Below are 17,923 nucleotides of genomic sequence, written 5' to 3' on the forward strand. Positions count from 1 at the left end.
AGGAGTGAGCTCCTGATATATTCAACAACATGAATCTCAAAAACCTTATGCTAAGCAAAAGAAGCCATTCACCAAAGACGTATATACCGTTTGATCCCATTTCTGTGAAGTCTAAGAACACGCAAAACTAATCTATCCTGATAGAAGTCAGAAAATGGTTGTCTCTGCTGGAGTTGGTGGTAGAAGTGGTGCAGGTGTTGACTGAAAAAGGGTGATGAAAATATTTTATATCTTGTTTTGGGCGGTTGGTTATGTGAGAGTTTATTGTCAGAGCTCACTGAACACAGTGCTTTAAGTTCTGTTAAATATTAATATATTTAAATATATTATTTAAGCAATAATCTATAAAGTACTTCTCAGTTTTGAAACATAGGCATAATTGAGCCTTATAAAAGAAGACGTCAAGGAAATCAGTACTCAAGTAAAATTTGTTACTCTCTTCTTTATCCTGGCGTTTCTTAACTACTCTTTCATCTAACCCTGATCTCCTAAGTTGATGAGATGTGACACTAACTTTTCTCACATTTGTATCTTGCTTTCCTCAAATTGAAATACAACAACCTTAATAAAACACATCTTCAGGACTTTAAACCAACATGATACCAAAGCCTATCGTGTAACGTGACGTCAGCTGAAAGTTTTAAGTAATCTGAGGTGATGGGAATGGTTTATTTTGCATTTCTAGTTTTCAGATCGTTAGAAGGACCCTGCCCCCTTTCCTCTGGCCTGGGACATCTGCTTTCTCCACGTGTTTCTGAGAGGAAAGGTTTCCTTTTGCTGCAAATATGAAAACCTATACAACTTAATATTTTCCTGAGTAGAAGGATTTAACTTCCCACTTCTTTCTTGAGTCAATCTTTTTTTAAAGTCAATTTTCCTTTCCTTAGTCTACAGTCCTTTCCCTAGAACAATATGTATAGGAAACAATAAGATTTAAAATATAATCAAAAGTCTCTTCTTGACGGCTCTTACAGAACATATTAGGAGGTGTATGCTTTAATTTCTTCTAAAGCTCCAGTTGAAATGTACCTATACATACCCATAAAAAATAATAGCGGTGAGAAAGTCAAATTTGCAAACAAAGAGGTCATAATTTGGAAGCAGCATTGCTCATTAAGAATGCATCTGTGAAACGTTTGCTCTTGCATTATGGTACCATTAAGGAGTTGGTTATTGATTACCTGGACTATGCAGAAAGCAGTGGCATGAGTAATAGATTACAGGCCCCTTGTGGGCAGAGACCACATCTTACATTTTATTTGTATTCTGTGGTACCAAATAAACACAGAAAATGAACAGATCTGCATAAGAAACAGATAGGTACAATGTACTTAAAGTAATTCCCAAATCATTTATGTATTAATTCTAGAGTTGTTATATATGTACATAGGTCTGATGTTTCCGTCCAGCTTTGAAGATGTTCTGCTTGGGGTGATCGAGAAAGAGCCACAAAGTTTCCCAGCTTTCCCAAAATTCCTCCCTCTCCCCGAGTTCATGATAGAGACTGAAACAAAAATGCCACCTCAAGCTCCTGGCGCCGTGGCCAAAGCTGAGCGCGTGGCCGAGGACGTGCAGGGTTCCCTGTGCTGTCACCCTCTCCTTGGCTTCAGGCCGCCGGGAGGAGTCAAAGCTCTTCCAGTCCAACAAATTCTAAGACCTTGAGACTTTGTCCTCTGTTATCTTAACCTTGGAATCAGTTCGAGCAATTATTACAAAAGCAATTTGAAAGGTTAAAAGTGTCCCCCGTGTAAATTTATTACTAAGGAAATGAAAGCCAAGTTATCTGCCCACAGATAATTGCGAGTTTATTTTTCTATTTCAAGATATTTGCTGGTATGTTGATAGCCTCAAATAGTCATTCTTAACCTTTTGGGGTCACAAACCCCTTTGAGAATCTGATAAGCCTCCTGCCTCCCTGCCCTCCTTCCCTACTCCCTCAAATATGTCTTGTTTTCCTGCTGTGTGCCAGGCATTGTTTTGGGGGGGCTATGCTTTGTACCACCCCACCTCCAAAAAGTCTGTCTGCACGTGTGCACACCATTTCACATACAATTTTAGGGTTTGTAGATTGAACTCCTGAAGCCCTCCTAGAGTCCAAAAATATCTTAAAAGTAATGGTATGGCTAAAAATACTTGACACTCTTGCTAGACAGAATCTTAGTATTTGCAGGGATAACAACGGAGTGCCCTTCGGTTCAGGACCTGCCCAGGGAGACAAGATCCTTAAACTCCTTCAGATCACATGGATGTGGGGTAGGAGACAAGGAATGTCACATTTCACTCCAGTCAGAATAGGTGACCTGTGCCTGAGCGGCAGGCTGGTTCCTGTGAGTGAGAGCGGCGGCCAGGGGCGGCCGTCAAGGACACTCTACCACCTCAGTCTGTGCTTCTTAGAAAGAAGGAATTTTAAAATTATACTGTGGTCACCGAATTCTGTGTCTGTAAGCCTCCTTTGCCATTCTAACTGAAAAATTGACCTATTTTCTACAAACCATGGCTCAGGAGCTGGTGTGTTTTCATATGTGATAAAGGGCTGCTCATCTGCGGGGATGTGAGTGATGACACCTGTCACTCTCACCTTAAACCCAGAATTGCTTTTCTGTTCTCTCATCAGTATTCAGCTCATGCTGAAAGGAAGAGATCTAAACTCTAAAGGAGACTGTTTCTCTAAAGAACTGGCATTCTGGCAATTCAAGAAGGCTCTGAAAAGCCTCACGGAAAGCAGGCTCTCACTTTGGGTTTTTGTTTTTCTGTGTGTGGCGTTGAGATACCTGACAGCTCCTTGGAGCACACACGCTACCCGGGTCCACGCGAGTTTATCGGCTCTCGCCCCGACCGCCCAGTCCACACGGCCTTCACACGCCACCCTTTAGGGTTGTAGGGGACTCACTGCAGACAGGACCTTCACACAGATTTAACAGGGAAAAGCTGTCATCTCAGAACTTACTTAACTTAGCGATCTGGCATGCATAGGTGAGGAGGACCACGTGACAGCGTCCCATAAGGTGACGCACAGACACGATGTGAGAGTGAAATTAAGGAGGGGTCACTTTCATTTTATCCTGAACCACAGAGACTTAACGTTCTCGACTTTACCGGGGAAGCATCCGCATCCTAATGCTGTTTGGATTCGTGCACTTCATTTGTGGCTCGGAGATGACTGTATTTTATCATTTGCTTTTGAGAGCCCAGCTTGACATGCTGGAAGTATAAATCTTGGCAGAGAAAAACTGAATTCCAAACATTTTCTGAAATGCTTAACGAGTGAAGCATCTTTTAGTTTCCCTAACACAGTGCCCTGTGTGTGGCTACATTGAGTGTACGTGTCTGTTCTCTTAGAGTCTATTTTTTATGTTACTGATTTTTGTCCAGGAATCACTTAGTAGTTTCGAATAATCGATTTAAAACTATTGGACTATTACTTCTTAACCCACAGAAGGACAAATTATAATTTTTTCATGTTCTTACGGGTTTTGGAGAAAGAAAACAATTTTAGGCAAGAACTGGTGTTAGAATTATACTCTGTTCAGCCTTAGAGCTCTAATTTAATAGTAGAACCAAACCATGATTCAACTATTTATAACAGAAAGGCCTTTGGGAAAAGTGGGGTCTGCTACTTCCACAATTATAGGATAAGGTCGAAATGAAAAAAGTACAGAAACTCTGGCTCACTTTCTCCCAACCACAAAGTAGCATTAGGGTCCCTTTTGCTAAACCACCGCCGTGTAAAATCTTAGAAATTTTTCAGTGATCGTGTATTTTTATAGTTAGTATACTTCAGCGAAGCTATTCCTATAACTAGTAAACACTTGATTAAGTAATCTGATTCAAATATGAGGAAGTCTGTTTTTCATTGGAACAAGTTTTTGACCTATAGAAATACTCTGTTTTATGTTTACCTTAAACATATATTTCTCAGAAACTACAATTCTCTGAGACAAGACTTATTTTGCTATATTGAGATTCAGTCCAGGTAACACATTTTCAGTGTGTTGCTGGAATAATTGACATTGCCTATCAGTCTTATGTTTTTAAGATAATTTAGGTTCTTGTATATGTAAGTTTCAGAGTACTGTCATCAGACGTGACTGGAATATGAATCAGTGTGTTCTCGGCCGGATCAAAGTACTATTACTCATACTCTGAAGAGAAATGCATGTGATTTTTGCAGATTAATTGCATTCTTTGAGCTCTTAGCTGCTGGTGCCTGACAGGTAGTCCATCAGGAAGACTGGGCTATGGTAGCATTGTTATAATAATAAACACACAGAAAATGAGAACATCAGTGCCCACGCAGTGCTGGATCAACAGAATATACAGTCCTAGGGAGCTGATGACAAAATCCCATCAACATAACTTATGCCTAAGATTATCAGATGTTTGAAGCAACATAAATTCTGAGTGAGGTCAGGAGAACAAAAGGGATGACGTGAGGAAACCCTGTGCTGTGAGCCCCGGGTAAGTTATAGTCGGTCCCTGGGGAGGACCTAGCACATCTAGACTGCGACATTTAGTTAAGCCAGAATAGTGGCAACCATCATGTAAGATGGTACAAGATCTTGACTATTGGATTCCAGCTCAACTCAGCAAATACCTGTTGAATGTGCCACATGCTGGTCAATATGCATTCAAGTCCCGCCCTCCAGGAGCTCAGGTCTAGTGGGGGAGCAGTTCGGTAAACACTTAGTTATGACATAAGCTTTTTTTTTTTTTTTAAGTCCAAGGATGTGTGAAAAACTATGGGAGCAAAGAAACACTTGAGACTGTTTCCCCCTAGAGGAGTCTTGAAGGACAAGGACTCAGGGAGGGAAGACACTTCAGGAGCCCACGCTTGTTATTTGACTCCTGGGAGATTTGGGGATTAACCCGCAAGATATGGACAAGTGAAAATATACGTTTAAATGGCCAACAAAACAGAATCAGTTGTTCCTATTTATTTTTATTATTACCTGTGACTTTTTCTGCTTCCTAATTTTTTTTAATGTTTATTCACTCTGTTAAATCTCCTGGACTAAAGCAACTTTCCCCTGAAATAAATAAAATTAGGGAGTTAGTATATAATGGAGAAGATCCCACGTGACCTTTCATGAACCTGAGGGCAGTAGCAGACTTTAAGATTTCCATTTTGGGAGGATAAAGCCCTCTGTGGGGACTTGGAAGGTCTAATGACATAACATGCATTTGTCAGAAATGAAAACTTTTTGAAAGATAAATCCATCTTTTTCTTTGGAGACAATAAATTCTCATTTATAGTCGGAGATTAATATTAATTTGATCCAAATTAGTGCAATGCTCTAGTACAGAGGCTGCTTCTGTTGTCATTTTTTATGGCATTAACTTTGTAAGGAAGTTAATTTATTTAGCAAGAGGGAGGCTGTTCTTACCTCACAGTATTTGTTTAGGTTTTCTACTGTTTCCCCCAAAATGTTCATGAGTATTAGTCACGCATAAAAGAGAAGCTGCTTCCCATCTGCTGTGAACCTTCCAGTATTTGGAGATCATGGGACCACTGATTTGTGAGGTGCAGTTAAACTATGTCACATGAAAAGAACCAGACCAGGGGCCAAAGATAACAGTGCTATGTAGACTCTCGGGGGCCAGCGAAGGTTTTGTTTTACAAGATCGTGTCCGTGTTTGGTCAGTGAAGCTGAGGCAGAAGGTGAATGAAAGAACGTTACTTTAAAGGCATTAAAGAACATGCCGGAGGAATGCATTTTTAGTGCAAAGTGTTCCGAACGGGATAGAAGTACCAGGTCAGCACAGAGCAGCCAAGCGCAGCCTGTTTCCCTCCCAGCTGTGGATGCCAAAGCTGCCCTCAGATACCGCGCTTCTCGCATGCCCTTCCTCCTTCCTCCCTCCCTCCCTTGCATCCTTCCTTGGGACCTTTTGAGAGTTCACATGAACCTTAGGTTAAACAAGATGGATTCGCATCTCTTATAACCAAGCCTACAAATCATTCAGACATGAAAGTTGTTTTCATACTTCATGTGTTTCGTTTGTAAGGCTGGGGGAGGGGCGTATTTTATGGAAACAGATTGAACCAGGAAACATGACTGTGGCCATGAGAGAGAGACCACCCTCCTCGGTAAAGAAGAAAGTGTTTGAACCAGGTTACACCTGCGCCTAACCTCCAGCTCTGACATGTCATGCCTTTCACTTTCTAATTGCTTAACTATCTTGCTATCTTTCGGTAGGATAGTAGCTGTGTGTGTGTGTGTGTGTGTGTGTGTGTGTGTGTGTGTGTGTGTGTGTACGCGCGCGCGCGCTTACGACCAAATGCCAGGCGCCAGTCACCATCCGTGGGGTTGAGCTACCAAAACTGGGACAGGGCAAAGGGTACGAGGAATTCTGCATTCGGGCAAAGTCTCAAAAACAAGTGTCTGCACCAAACATAGGATCCGATGTTCTTGGTCCTTCCACGGGGATTAATATTCCACTCATTTGAGAAAGACTTCATGAAAAGAATGGGGTTTGAAGGAATTTGGAGATTTTTGGCTTATCCTTAAGTGCCCAGAAGAGGTTTGTGTAATTTACACTGCCAGGTTTCCATGGCTTTCCTAGTGAAAAGAGAGGACTTAAATGCCTTCTTTGCTGCCTACTGGCTGAAAAATATATATTTCCTATCCTTCTGAGAGAAATTACTGAGATTATTTTTAAAGAGCGTGAGGGCGGGGTGGGTTGGGGAGCGGGGAGGAGAGCATTACTGAGTCAGACACCCTTATCCTGCCTACGTAACTTCACCCACGCAGTTATGTCTTATCTGCTTCCTAACTGTATGGCGATAGGCCTTGTATTTTAAAGTTGCACAAATAGTAGCATGAGTATCGTTAAAAGATTGCAAGCCGGGGCTTCCCTGGTGGCGCAGTGGTTAAGAATCCGCCTGCCAATGCAGAAGACACGGGTTCGAGCCCTGGTCCGGGAAGATCCCACATGCTGCGGAGCAACTAAGCCCGTGCGCCACAAGTACTGAGCCTGTGCTCTAGAGCCCGCGAGCCACGACTACTGCACCCATGTGCTGCAACTACTGAAGCCCACACACGTAGAGCCCGTGCTCTGCAACAAGAGAAGCCACCGCAATGAGAAGCCCGCGCACTGCAACCAAGAGCAGCCCCCGCTCGCCACAGCTAGAGAAAGCCCGTGCACAGCAACGAAGACCCGACGCAGCCAAAAATAAATAAATGAAATAAATAATTTTTCTTAAAAAAGTTACAGTAATTAAAAAAAACGATTGCAAGCAACCTTCATGATTTGGAGTTGAAAGGTATTTGAAGTCAAACATGGAACAGATGACAAATGTCTTAAAAGAAGAGATTTATAGAAATATTTGTTAAAACATAAACTAGAGAGGTAAATCGCCAGAGAACTTCCAGAATGAACTCACGCACCATGCTAACGAGAATCAGAGGTTTCCTAATGAAGGCGCATCAAGGACGTTTGCCGTTCCCTCTGTGATCCTCTCAACTAGCCTCTTAAAATTTGATCAACTTTGGATTTTGCTGCTAGAGACATTAAAAAAGAAGAAAATATTTGTGTTGACTACCGTCAGCTTGCTCGCTCTCATGTCTGTTGTACCTACAATATTCAGACATGAAATCTAACATGGAAACTTTGCTTTCCTAATCTTTCTTGCAGAATTAAGAGGAAAATAGAAGACGTTAATAGATGGTGTTTTAACAGATACGACCAGGCAATGCTACATTGCCTGTTGCCTCAGACATTGCTTTTTTCAACCCCAAATCTCCAAGACATGACGTAGACCGGGACAGGGCAGTGTTAGGCAGAGTTTCACCGCTCTGCTGCTGAGGTCCTGTGTTCCTCAACAGGAAGAAGGTCGCCCCCAAACTGTTCTTAGCGCGGGGCGTCTCACGTGGACATGGTTAGGCGGTTCAGGGTCTTCCTAGTCTCTGCTCCACTGTGGGGTTTCTTACCTCCAAGAGTGATGTAGGAACAGCTGAGCTGAGCCTCACGCACCACAGTGCCCTTAAAGCCCACCTGGAGCTCGGCGGGGCGGCCGGGCAGCGGCCGGTACCCAGGCATGGTGGGTGGGAGGAAGGCTCGCAGCATGGCGGGTCCCAGAGCGCTCAGAGCATCTCTGCTGGTCCCGTCTCGGCGCCCCGCGAGGCTGTGCCCCGTGTCAGGTGACGGCGATCACTCCAAGTTTGAGAATGCCAGAACCACACCACCTTCTCCGGTGCTTTTCAACCTGGTCGTCTTCTTTCTTCCCTGCGGCGCCCACTGCCCGCCCAGGCCGGCCTCACGCCGTGGCCGCCCAGGAAAACTGGGGGTGAGACGTGAGGGTTCTGTCCGCCCGTCAGCTCCTCACCCCCCTGACGGTGACAGGCTCTGCTTTGCATGGGCCACCGCCAGCTGCTCCAGTACCCCTCGCTCAGGCCAGAGATAGGCCTGTCCCGGCTGCAAACGTGCGCCTGAGCGGCGGGAGATGCGGTGGAATGTGGCGCTCTCTGTGAAACTATTTTAAGGAGAAGAAGTTAGGCCCAGTTCTACTCGTTATCTTGCCTTGCTCTCGGGAGCCAGGACTGTTGGTAAATCTGTTTCTCCTCCTTGACTATTTAAATTGTACGTTCAAGCTGCATATTAACTGGGGTGAAAAGAACTGTTTCAAAATGACCCCATTTTCATCTTAAAGTCACGTTGCTTTAGAGATAAATGGTCAGGTCCTAAGGAAATCTCCACAGTGTCTCCGTGAGGCTTCAGACCCAGCCTTCCCTTCCTCCCTCCCCTTCAACATCTGAAAGATGTGTTCACAGCATCTTCCCCCTCCATCTGCATTTCAGTTTTCTCGTAGTAATAACATCGTCAAACCGCTTTTCTATTTATATCGACAGTTTCCTTGGCATCCAGTCCTTATGAGAACCTAGTTCCTTATGTCAAATGCCACAAATGTGTAACATCCCCCAAAAATGGCACCCAAAATATTTCTACTTATATGTTCTACTGAAGAGACACAAATGGCTGTTCTTCCCCTGCTACTGGGCTTCGAATTTCTTAGTTGTGTGTTTCTCTCCCCTGTTACCTCTTTCCTGCTTTGATAGTTTTGGAAAATTCCATCTCCAAGGGAAGGAAGTTTTCTCTCTAACCAAAGAATAGAGCAGGATCCTGGTTTTGTAACGAGGATTAAAGCCTCCAAAACATACAACGTCTTCAGATGTTTTAGTCGCTGAATGTCGGTGATCCGATCCACTCTCGCTCAGGGGAGCGCAGAGCAGGTGGGTCGGCGTGTGGGAAGCTGTTGGGGCAGCTGGCGCTGGGGATTAGGGTTGATGGACCGGGAACAGCCTGGAATCAAGTTCTCAGAGACTCGCTTAATGATCTTGAGATGAAAGAATTTCTTTTTGATATTAAGGCTCTCAGCGCATAGGCTTTAGAACTCAGACGTTCTTTTTTCCAGAGTATCCGTGTATCAAAGAGGAGTATGTGTGTGTATTTCTAAGAGGACACAATGGTTCCATCAAGAAAAAGCTGCCCCTCCCCCCCCCCCCCCCCCGCACACGCAGGTAAGATAAAGATTCCTGGTGCACGAATCACACAAGAAATTGACGCCATTGCCCCCTTTTGGCAAGTTGATAGTTCAAATTTATAGGGTCCTTTTAAAGACATCTGCTTAACACAGGACTAAAACGACATCTCCTGTACCCTTTGATTTCTGAATCTTGACTAACAAGAAGCAGAAATGCCCACCGAGTCACTGGTCAGGTGAGTGGGGGGAAAAGTTGTCAAAATATCACAGCTGTTTTAATGACCAAATTATATTCATATAATTAAATATTTTGTAAGTTTAAATTTTTAAAATAATTACTTTTAAAAATATGTTGGTTTTCATCACCCTATCATAACATGGCAGCTATTTCGGTGAAGTTTTTTTTAACATGTATATATAGTTAGTATATTATTTATATGATTAATACCACCAGATCCTCAACTAGATATTTATAAATGTATTTTGGACCTGTTTAGCCTTTGCTATAAAAATGACCTAGACAGGCACATATTAAGGTATACAATTTGTTTGAAAATTGTTAAATGAATCAATAGCAGCTATATAATGCCACATTGTTCTTTCACTACTAAATCATTCAGTCAGAGTTGTACCTCATCTTTCAACAGTTGTAAATATTACGTGCAGACACTTTGGAGTCAGAGATTTATTACTGAATTTTGTTTTTCCTGCACCGTGTCCTCACTCAGGGCTTTCAAAGCCAATCTTTCAGTTACTGACACCTTCCTGGGAGAAGGGGAAGGGAGGGAGGCTCCCAGGCCTAATTTGTGCTTCAGGTTTCCGATACTCAGCAAAGAAAACGGAGTGTGTGTGAGTGTGTGCCGGGCCTGTGGCGGCAGTGATGTTTCAGAGCTGGAGCTTAGAGTCGAGGCTCGTTTTCAGTCTGTTCATCCGTTTTAGAAGCATTCGCCACGTGCCTGTTGTGTTCAGGCGCTGTATTTTTAAGGACAACATACTTCAGTGTGTGTCTGTGTGTGCGTGTGTGTGTGTGTGTGTGCACATGTGTGTGTTCTCTGTGGGCCTAAAAAGCCCCAGTGCGAGGTTTTCAGGCTTGAACTCCAATGACTGGTTTCATTTATTCAAGAAGTATGTATTTCCCTCAAGACGGAAAGTGAATTTCTTTCCATTTTGTAGTTTTGAAGATGCTCATAATTGGTTTGATGTGTTTTTTGCAGTGTCCATTTATGGAATTTGGTTTTACGACAAGGAAGAATGCCAAAGAATTGCAGAGCTTATGAAAAAGTAAGTGCTGCGGGCTGAGTATTTGTCAGGACCTGGTGCTTTGTATTTCTACGTGTACGTAGCTACACTGTAATCTAAACAGAGCACATCTCTGACAGCAGTCCTTTTCACCGTGGTTAGGAACACATTCACTATTACTTAATAAATGAAAAATAAACATAAATGAGAATGTTTTACATTTCCACTAGGTAAGATTTGTTACGTAGAAGGGTTCCCCTCATTTTTTTTCTGCACGTGTGAAGAATCTATAATATGAATTTTTCCAGATGGCAGTTTTCCTTAATATTATCCTCCTTTGTAAATTAGCAGCTTTTTCCCTTGAAAAGTTATCAGTATATCTCAGTGAAGAGAACATTCAGAGCCCTTCTAAAAGGCTGCCCCAGATTCTCTTGGGTGCCCACACCCTTCCTGCCCTGAAGTCTGCCCGTGGGGCTCAGACCTCCCTCCCTTCTGACCCTGCGAGGGCTTCGGAGAGTCTGTATTTTCAGTTCCTTTGGGAGTATCTGAGCTAATACTAACTTAGTGATCAGTAGACAGCCCCTCTCTCTGCCTCTCTCTCTGTCTCTCTGTCTCTCTCGTTACTAGTCTCTTTTTTTGTTAATCTCACGAGGCCTTGTGATTCACCCCAGTCTGCACCGGGGGAAACTGAAATGGCGGTCTGCCTGTCCCACTCTTGCTCCCCTGAGGACGCTGAGAGGAGGCCCAGGTCAGCATGCTGTCTCCTCTGGGATCCATCAACCCCTTTCACCGGTTCTTGAGCCCCAGGCCTGCTCACTGGGAGGCAGTTATTTCCCTGCACTTATGCAGACGGTTTAGAGCCTCAGAAGGAAATGAGTTTCCAGCACGTGCTGGATCTGACCCAGGACTGGACTCGGCCAAACACAGGGTCTGGCTGCCGCCAGCACGGATTCGACAGAGAAGCTCCGTCTGCAAAAGAACCATTTTTCAATTTTAAATCCCGGGTCAAGGAAATGGCTAAAAAGTGACCCCAAAATATGGAATGTGGGGAGTACTTTTTTATAAATAAGATTGATTTCTGAAAAGCCTAGCTTGTGAGAGCCAACGTTAGGTAACCAGCTCAAGCTGCAGGTGGTGATTAAGTGTGTTCAAACTGGTATTTACCACCATAACAGTGAGTTCCTAGAACACCCGTGTTATTGTAAACTGTGCAAGGGGTGATAATAGCAGGATTTCACGCAGATTAAAAAACACCCTGTGGCCCGGCCAAGAGGCCGCGTAAAGATTGTCAGATTCCCCGGTGATTCCTTCGCAGCTGGGGCTGGGCACTGATAGCCGGCGAGCAGCAAGCCGCCGATGTGTGTGGATTCCCTGCCTGTCCTCACTTAGAGCTGAGCCTCTCACTGAGCGCTCAGGCCTCGTTCCCCATAAGCTTCGCGGCAACGATGAAGGCGCGTGAGCTGCAGTCAGAGCCCACGCCGGAGCAGTGCTCCTCTCAGCCCCGCTGTAGCACGGAGGGGCGATCTGGCCTCCCTGCTGTGTTGTTTTCAGGAAAACAGAAGGCGCTGCTCACCACGATGTTTTCGTACCCCTCTCCTGGGGTGGAATCTTCGCTGTGTTTCTAAACCACAGGATTCGAGGGGCTGGAATCAGCCGCGCTTCGACTTCAAGGCCCTTTGGAACCAGGGGCAGACGCCCGATTTGCCGTGCGCTTTGCCCAGGGTTTGAGAACCCTAAACTGGGTTTCCTCACAACACGTGAGTCCTTTCTACTGCTCTCAGTGAGGAGTTGGCAAACTTCTTCTGAGAAAGACCGGTAGTGAATACTTTCGGCCCTGCAAGGCCAACCGGTCTCCATCCCAGCTGCTCAGCCCTGCCCTGGCTGTGTGACAGCTGCCACAGGCCATGCGTTATTAACTTTCTGTACAAAACAGGCCTGGGCAGGGGTGGCCCACCCCACTCTAGAGGGGTACTCAGGACCTCAACTCCCATTTTTCTTCTTTCAGTTCCAGCAGTCTTATTTCTAACATGATTATAACAAGATAAAAACAACTGGGTGAGAACTGGATGGTTTCAAAAACCGGTTGTGTTGAGTTGGCTTTTCTGGTGTGGGTTTTCCCTTCTGTTTTTCTAGCCTCACTCAGTACGAACAGTTGAAAGCCCACCGCGGAGCGGGAGTGGGGGCGTCCCCCGTGAGCCTCAGCTCGGGAGAGGGCAGGGAGGCGGACATCTTACGGATGCTTACCAAGGCCAAAGACGAATACACGAAGGTGAGCCCTGCCTCCCCGTGATGCACTTGGATTCCACGGTGGGGACCTGCGCGCTGAGACGGGCTTGGTGCCGTGCCTTCCGTCAGACAGAAGCGCGGGAGAAGTACGATCTTTATTGGCTTTTATTTATTTATTTTTTTTAGAAGATGTTAGGGGTAGGAGTTTATTAATTTTATTTCTTTTGGCTGTGTTGGGTCTTCGTTGCTGTGCGAGGGCTTTCTCTAGTTGTGGCGAGCGGGGGCCACTCTTCATCGCGGTGCGCGGGCCTCTCACTATCGCGGCCTCTCTTGCTGCGGAGCACAGGCTCCGGACGCGCGGGCTCAGTGGTTGTGGCTCACGGGCCCAGTTGCTCCGCGGCACGTGGGATCCTCCCAGACCAGGGCTCGACCCCGCGTCCCCTGCATCGGCAGGCGGATTCTCAACCACTGCGCCACCAGGGAAGCCCCTTTATTGGCTTTTAGTAGGGTGAAGACTGCTTTTAAGTGGATTCAAAGGCAGCCCGGGAAATCAGTAACCTTCGTATATACAAATAGTCTCCAATAAGAAGACCCCATTGACAGTAGCAACAAATTAATATAAAATTCTCTGGGGTAAAATTCACAAGAAACGAGCACAACCTGTGTGGAATAATCATGGCTATCCTTGGTGGTACTATGGCACTAGCAGTCGGAAGGACATCCAACCCCCTTCCTCTGAAAATTCGCAGTCGGTGGAAAAAATTAAGCATTTATCCTGCCTGGCCAGGGGCACCAGATAATCCAGGTTGATGCGGGAAAGGCCTTCTCCACCACAGAGCTCCAGCTGTTAAATGTGGACGGAATGACAGAACCTCAAGCCCTGGTGGAGTAACTGAGTCAGGCACGGATCGTCAGTAATGTTAGTGCTGTGAGAAAGGCGGCCGGAAACCTGACCACGGGCGGGTCGGGCGGCCGCGCGCAGCGGCTGAACGTCAAGTACGCGGCGCGCCTGGAAGTGTTCCTGCCAGAAGAGCTGATCCTGAACCTAAGTCTTGAGTGCTAACAGAAGATGACAGGGGAGGGGAACAGGGCAGGTAGAAAGCAAGTTAAATGACACCAGGAAGCAGTCAGAAAGGCCGTGTGCGGCGTGGGCTCCCCGGGGACAGCCTGCCAGGCTTCTGCACGTGCCTTGGAGGCGGGGCCAGAGGCCGCACTGCTGGAGACAGACGCCCCCGCAGGCGTCGCTGTGCGAGTCCCGAAGGGGGTCAGGCTGCCCGCCCGAGGGCTCGTTGAACGAATGTGAACAAGGCACGGTCTCACCCGCCCTCCCTGTCATGGCCCCGACCCAGTTGCTTTCTCCCCGGCTTCGGCCAGTAACAGCGAGCTCTGGATCCGCTTTTTATTTTGTTTGATTCTTCAACAGCCGTGAAAAAATGTCCCAGTGACTTAATTATACTTTACTAACCGTACCGTGTCAGGCACCGTGAAGATTCATCTTAAAGGCGCCAGTTTTGCCCTCGAGGAACTTAGGTTCTGTGACAACGGCAATAACAGTGGCCAGGATAGATAAGAAATGCAAACGCTGAAGAAAAATTATTTTCTTTCTTCTCCCTCCCTCCTCCCAACACACAGACACATACGCAAACACACATACTGTATTGTTTCTATTTTTTGATGTTCTGACTTGTTAAAAGTCTGGCTGGGGAGAGACTGGCCCTCCCCAACCAGCCAATTCTCGGAGATACCAGAGGCCTAGCCAGGAGGGTGCCTGTGACCGGGAGACCCAGCCCTGTCTGCCCGCCTACCCCGGGGCGAGAGTCCTCTGCCCCCGTCGTATCAGGGCCACTCCTGTCATCTGGAGCCCCTGAAATGATTCACACACGCCAGTCCTAAAGTGCAGAGACCCCGGCAAAGGCTGCAGCCTCGGCTCTGCCCTCGCTCCTGCCTCCTGCCCGCCCGTCACGAGGCACCCCCTGCAACAGGGGGCCCTGCGGGGCCGCTGAGCCTCTGTCTCCAGGCCGGGGGGTGGGAGCGGGTGAGGCACTGCTCCCCAAGCCTCTGAAGGCAGAGCTCACGCACACTCAGAAGTACCGGTGCCCGGTCCTGGCCATCACTTTGTACTGTACCCACAACTTGCAGTGTTTCCCTATTTTGTTTGCCCTTCAGAATCTACAACCCTTTCGAGGCCCGGGAAAAATGCCACTTCTTACGCGGAGTTTTCCCAGATCTCTCCGTTCAGATTCATTGTCCCTTCCACTGCACTCACCCGTGTGCTCCTCTTTAGAATGTATTTGTTCTTCCTCATTTGTTACACTCACAGCGGCCTCTCCCGCTGCGCATAAACTTGTTGGGGTCGAAACAACATTCTGTCCGGTTGTGGCCGTGTTGACATGAAGGGAAGACAGAGGTCTAATCAGTGTGCAGACTCTGCTTCGCTATAAATTCAAATACATGTCCTGTGCATAACGTTCATCGCTCCAACTGTGCAGTAAGTAACAGAAGCAGCTCTCCCTTCTGCCGTCACAGGCCAGGTAACGTCACATCGCGTCCAGAAGCGCCTGCACGGTCCTGGGACCCCTGGTCCACATCCTTCTCGGTTTCTCACCGCCCGGAGTGTAAACCCCGGGCCCTCCGAGCGAGCGCCCTGCCACGCGGTCTCGGGTGACCCTTCCAGCCTCGCCGCCCTGTGCTTCCGCTGCCCCTGCAGACGTGGGGAGCTCCTCCCCAACCGAGTGACAGTGCTGCTTCCTGAAAGCGCCGTCCCGCCTCTCCGCAGGCCGGCCCTCTCCTCCCTTACTTACCTGGCAACAGGTGACGTCTCTGAAGGCTTGCTTCCCGTGTTCCTTGTCCCTTGTGTGGTTTCTGATCTGCCCACCGGGTGTTTTTGCCCCCGAGGAGTCCCCTCGTGCGAGGAAGCCCTGCTTTATCCTTGCCTTATGCTGTGTCATCTGCTCTCCCAACACATACGGACGCGCCAGACAATGGGGGGATCAGGAGTGGACTGGGCCCCAGGTGCAGGAAAGGGACATGGAAACACGGTCTTTCCTCAGGATTCTTGCTGCGAAGAAGTGGATTTCCTGTTACCGGAGGTTTTCAAGAAGAGACAGAATGATGAATACCAGGCATGTTACAGAAGAACTTCACTGCTCTGGATGCGTATTAACCTGAATGACCTCTGAGGGCCTCTCCAACTCTAAACCTCGTAAATGTGTGAAAATCCCCAAAAGTAAGAGGAGGAAACATTTTGAGCTGGAGGAAGATAATATCGATAAAGTGAGGCCTGGTGACACCGGACACAACTTTTTACGCAAAGTTAATAAAGTAATTTTAAAACCTTGTTTTGGCCGGTATTTTATGTTTTCTCCCCGAAGAAACAACTTTCTGTGAATCTGCTGTGAAGTAGCGGTGCTGTGACTCTGAGCTTCCCCCTCCCGGTTAGGCTCGGGGCCGGGGTGCAGGTGAGCCGGGGAAGCAGCCGGGCCAGAGCGGTCTTGGGCCGCGGGGCTACGTGCTGAGCCTTCAGAAGTGGACTGTTTTGTTTTGTTTTGTTTTGGCGGTACGCGGGCCTCTCGCCGCCGCGGCCTCTCCCGTTGCGGAGCACAGGCTCCGGACGCGCAGGCCCAGCGGCCACGGCTCACGGGCCCAGCCGCTCCGCGGCACGTGGGATCCTCCCGGACCGGGGCGCGAACCCGCGTCCCCCGCCTCGGCAGGCGGACTCTCCACCACCGCGCCGCCAGGGGAGCCCCAGAAGTGGGCTGTTTTGAGGAACACGTTTATACGTGTGTAACTGAATCACTGCTGTGCGCCTAAAGCTCACACAACGTTGCCAGTCAGCGCTACTGCAAAAAGAACAAGAAAAGAATAAGTGGACTCTTTTGTATTTAAGACTATTCTGGGTTTTGTGGCCTAAGGCAAGAGTGGATAGTTGTCCTCTAGCTGTGGTTCTGACTGATTTATGAAATTAAAGAAATCACTGTGTCTTCTGATGTTCACTGAGAAAATTCAAGACTATAGAAGAAAGAAAATAAAACTACCCATAATCCTACCACTCAAAGATGGCTACTTTTAGCACTTCTAGTGTATTTTCCCCCAGACTCTTCTCCCCTCGTGGACACATGTGTTTGTGTGATAAAATGGGCTCACGTGACATTGTTGTTAAGGCCTTGGGTACTCTGTCAAGAATCCATTATAGGGCTTCCCTGGTGGCGCGGTGGTTAAGAGCCCGCCTGCCGATGCAGGGGACACGGGTTCGCGCCCCGGTCCGGGAGGATCCCGCGTGCCGCGGAGCGGCTGGGCCCGTGAGCCATGGCCGCTGAGCCTGCGCGTCCGGAGCCTGTGCTCCACGACGGGAGAGGCCACAACAGTGAGAGGCCCGCGTACCACAAAAAAAAAAAAAAAAAAAAAAAAAAAAAAGAATCCATTATACTTTCTCCAACTCTGCATGTTTTTCCAAGTAGTTTAAAGTGTTTGGGTCGAGAGAGGCATAGAAACTTAAACAAATGGAAAATGAGCTGCAGAGTGTCGAGATCAGTGGTGTTTCGTTCTGGGCACTTTTTACATGACAGTGAAGCCTCATTGGTAGGTCGCCCGTCCTAGTGACACAGGAAGCAGCTTCTGGCCATTTTCCTCGGAGGGAGCTGTCTGCGGCCCCCATGAGTGGGTACACAGTGAAGCAGTTTGCAACCCAGGGTCCCTGCGCACAGACAGGGCCACTCGCGGAAGTGAGCCGAGCGGCCCCTTTCTCTGCGCGGCCAGCCGGCGGTAAAGGCTTTTCACGCCAGCGTTTTGTCGGTGACCGTATGAGGCTACACTCTTGTCTCGCGTTGGTGATCCGCACCTTGGAATCCAGGCCGGTGGGTCCCGCAGCCATCGTTCCCCGAAGAAGAATTAGAAACGATATTTTATGACTCAAAGTGGCTTCACGTGCCATTCAGTAGTATTGCCAAATATACAGATTTGGGGCAGAAATTAATTAGTCCT

General features: G+C 47.3%; 1 protein-coding gene across 4 annotated transcripts in view; it reads left to right on the forward strand.

The window, feature by feature from the left end:
- DCP1B (decapping mRNA 1B) overlaps nt 1-17,923 on the forward strand; it is a 53,096-nt gene that overhangs the window by 25,140 nt on the left and 10,033 nt on the right. For all 4 annotated transcript variants that reach the window (XR_003680200.2, XR_003680201.2, XM_024129203.2 and 1 more), the window contains exons 4-5: nt 10,693-10,759; nt 12,851-12,986. Coding sequence is in view for 2 of the 4 variants with exons in the window: in XM_024129203.2 (XP_023984971.1) it covers nt 10,693-10,759; nt 12,851-12,986 (203 nt within the window). In the remaining 2 variants the exon portion in view is untranslated. The remainder of the gene's footprint in view (nt 1-10,692; nt 10,760-12,850; nt 12,987-17,923) is intronic.

This window comes from Physeter macrocephalus, chromosome 6 (genome assembly GCF_002837175.3).
Source record: "Physeter macrocephalus isolate SW-GA chromosome 6, ASM283717v5, whole genome shotgun sequence".
In the NCBI taxonomy this organism is placed as follows: domain Eukaryota; kingdom Metazoa; phylum Chordata; class Mammalia; order Artiodactyla; family Physeteridae; genus Physeter; species Physeter macrocephalus.